Source organism: Protopterus annectens, chromosome 3.part1 (assembly GCF_019279795.1).
Source record: "Protopterus annectens isolate FY-2018-M chromosome 3.part1, PAN1.0, whole genome shotgun sequence".
Classification (NCBI taxonomy): domain Eukaryota; kingdom Metazoa; phylum Chordata; order Ceratodontiformes; family Protopteridae; genus Protopterus; species Protopterus annectens.
Window position 1 is genome coordinate 1,226,699,953 of NC_056732.1, and position 3,168 is coordinate 1,226,703,120.

Genomic DNA, 3,168 nt, shown 5'->3' on the forward strand with positions numbered 1-3,168 from the left:
GTGTTAAAGGCCCTATCCAAGGCAAAGAGCACAGCTTCCATGGGACCTGATAGTATCCCAGGCTGTATTCTGCACCATCTCCAGCAAGAAATAGCTTTGCTATTGAGCACCCTGCTCAACCACAGCCTAAGTACAGGTTTCATTCCAGCAGAACAGAGAACTGCCATTGTCATCCCCTTACACAGAGGTGGTGCCACTACTGTTTCTAGAAACTATTGCCCCATTAGCTTGACAAGTCTGATCTGTAAAGCCATTGAGCACATTATTATGGATCTCATAAACAGGGACATAGGCAATCTCCAAGCACTCAACCCCACCCAGTTAGAATTTGTCAAGAGCAGATCTTGCCTGTTGTACCTGGTTGACCTCTTTGAGACTGTCACCAAGGCCCTGGATGAGGGGAAAGTCAGTACATACAGCTTACCTTGACTTGGTCATGGCCTTTGACACAATCCCCCACTTGGGCATCATTGAAAAGCTAACATAACTTGGCAGAAATCCCTGTCTCATCAGGTGGGTGGCCAACTGGCTCACAGATAGGAACCACAAGGTCAAAATAGGAACCTCCACCTCCAACAGCAGACCTGTCACTAGTGGTGTTCCCCAGGGATCTGTCCTGGGACCCCTACTGTTTGACATCTTCTTCTCAGAGGTCCAGGCAAAGACAAAAGGCCTGTGGCTGACCACGTTTGTGGACAACTGTAAGTTGGGTACTGTCATTGACTCCCCAAATGTTGTTAACATACTGTAAGAAGGTCTCACAACAACAAATGACTGGTTCCAAAGTCATGGCTTAAATTAAATGCAAAAAATGTATTATCATACCATTAGGCAAAAACATGGCCCCCTTCGGATTACCACATCAACAGCAACCCCCTAAGCACACAACCTGTGGTGAGAGTCCTGGGTAGTCAGGTTGACCACAATCTCACATTTGATCATCATGTAGTAGCCGTGGTCAGAAAAGCCTCTTACTTAGTTCATCTCATAAGTAAAGGTACTGCATCCAGAAAAAAGGAGGTTATTACCTCTCTGTACTCCTTCATTAGGCTAATAATTGAGTATAATGCCCCATTTGGTATATACCTCTCCAAACACTTGCACCAATTGGAAGGGCCACAGAAATACCTCACAAAGAGAATCCATGGCCTCCAACACCTGTCCTTTGTGAACAGGCTCAAATCACTATCACTCTGCTGGGTATCATGCAGTTTGCTCAGAGGTGATCTGTGTCTCGCCTACAAGGCAATTTTGGACCCTGCCCTACTAGAGATGCTCCATATCTGTAAGTCTAACTCCTTATGCATTACCTACTCAAAATCCCTAAATCTAATATGCGACATCAACAAAACCTGCTGGAGAGACAGGTTTGTCTCCCAGAGGCTGCCCCATCTCTGGAATAGACTTCTGATACATGTCAAACAGAGTACCTTGCTGACCCTCTTCAAGTGCAACCTTGATGAGTGGATGGGAAACCAAAACATTTGTCCCAATGGATCCAACTATGTCCCTCATTGACAGGGGCAACAGTGGCTGACTGTGGTTTCTTTCTTGGGGATTAACTATTGGCTAGGCTTGTAAGGGCCTATAACCTCCTATGATCCTGTGATAAAGGGTCTTTAGAATACAGGGACTGATAAGTTCATCATTTTGGCTTCCCTAGTCTGTCATGGAACCAATTTTGGGAGCTTTGGCAGCAGTTAATAGCCTCCAGAATGTCACCCAAAGCATTGGTTATTCACCTTGGGGACAATGATGTTTAACTTTATCCCATAAAATATTCTACTTGGCAGAATTTTGTCAGATTTACACAGACTTCATTATCTATATCCTGTAATATTTTTGTTTTGGTCCTCAATTTTGCCAAGATTATATTGGTATGGAGCCAGAAAAGCTCCAGCACAGATGATGTCCTGAAGATTTATTAATCACAACGTGGCTTGGGCTGCCAAACTGAATGGCTTTCAGGTGATTGACTACAGCAATGTATTGTTACCTGATAAAGACGTTTATGATCCTGATGGAGTTCATTTAACTAGTTTTGATTTATACAATCTGCAGTTTACTTTACCAGTTGAAGGATTCTTCAAAGATGTTAAAGAATACTGAATTAAGTATAAAATGATTTTAAGTCTAGAAAGGCTGCTTGGGGCTAGGGAATGGGATGGTAGGCGGCTTCTTGGGGCTAAGGAATGGCATGGTAGGCGGCTGCTTGGAGCTAGGGAATGGCATGGTAAGCGGCAGCTTGGGGCTAGGGAATGGCATGGTAAGTGGCTGCTTAGGGCTAGGGAATGGCATGGTAGGTGGCTGCTTGGTGCTAAGGAGTGGCATGGTAAGTGGCTGCTTAGGGCTAGGGAATGGCATGGTAAGAGGCTGCTTGGGGCTAGGGAATGGCATGGTAAACGGCTGCTTGGGGCTAGGGAATGGCATGGTAAGCGGCTGCTTGGGGCTAGGGAATGGCATGGTAAGTGGCTGCTTGGGGCTAGGGAATGGCATGGTAAGTGGCTTCTTGGGGCTAGGGAATGGCATGGTAGGTGGCTGCTTGGAGCTAGGGAATGGCATGGTAAGAGGCTGCTTGGAGCTAGGGAATGGCATGGTAAGCGGCTGCTTGGGGCTAGGGAATGGCATGGTAAGCGGCTGCTTGGGGCTAGGGAATGGCATGGTAAGCGGCTGCTTGGGGCTAGGGAATGGCATGGTAAGTGGCTTTTTGGTGCTAGGGAATGGCATGGTAAGTGGCTTTTTGGTGCTAGGGAATGGCATGGTAGGCGGCTGCTTGGAGCTAGGGAATGGCATGATAAGAGGCTGCTTGGGGCTAGGGAATGGCATGGTAAGCGGCTGCTTGAGGCTAGGGAATGTCATGGTAAGTGGCTTCTTGGGGCTAGGGAATGTCAGGTAAGCGGCTGCTTGGGGCTAGGGAATGGCATGGTAAGCGGCTGGCATGGTAAGCAAGCTGTTGAGTAGTTGCCTCACAGCTTCCTCCTTGGATTCCCCCTGCTTATTAAGCTGGCCCTTATGCTTGCCAAGTTGGTTTGTGGTTAAGCCTAAGCTAAGACAAATTATATTGGGCTGGGAGGTAAGCCCAAAGTGGTCAGTAATTTTGGTCTGATGCAGCCTGGTTTACACACCCAGACCCTAGAGTTAGCTTGAACAGGCTTGGTTATACCAACC

General features: G+C 47.1%; 1 protein-coding gene across 1 annotated transcript; it reads right to left on the minus strand.

The window, feature by feature from the left end:
- Positions 1-2,133: 2,133 nt before the first annotated feature.
- LOC122797759 (extensin-like) lies at positions 2,134-2,859 on the minus strand. Its single transcript, XM_044066282.1, has one exon. The coding sequence runs from the start codon at positions 2,857-2,859 to the stop codon at positions 2,134-2,136; it is 726 nt and encodes a 241-aa protein (XP_043922217.1).
- Between the last annotated feature and the right edge of the window lie 309 nt (positions 2,860-3,168).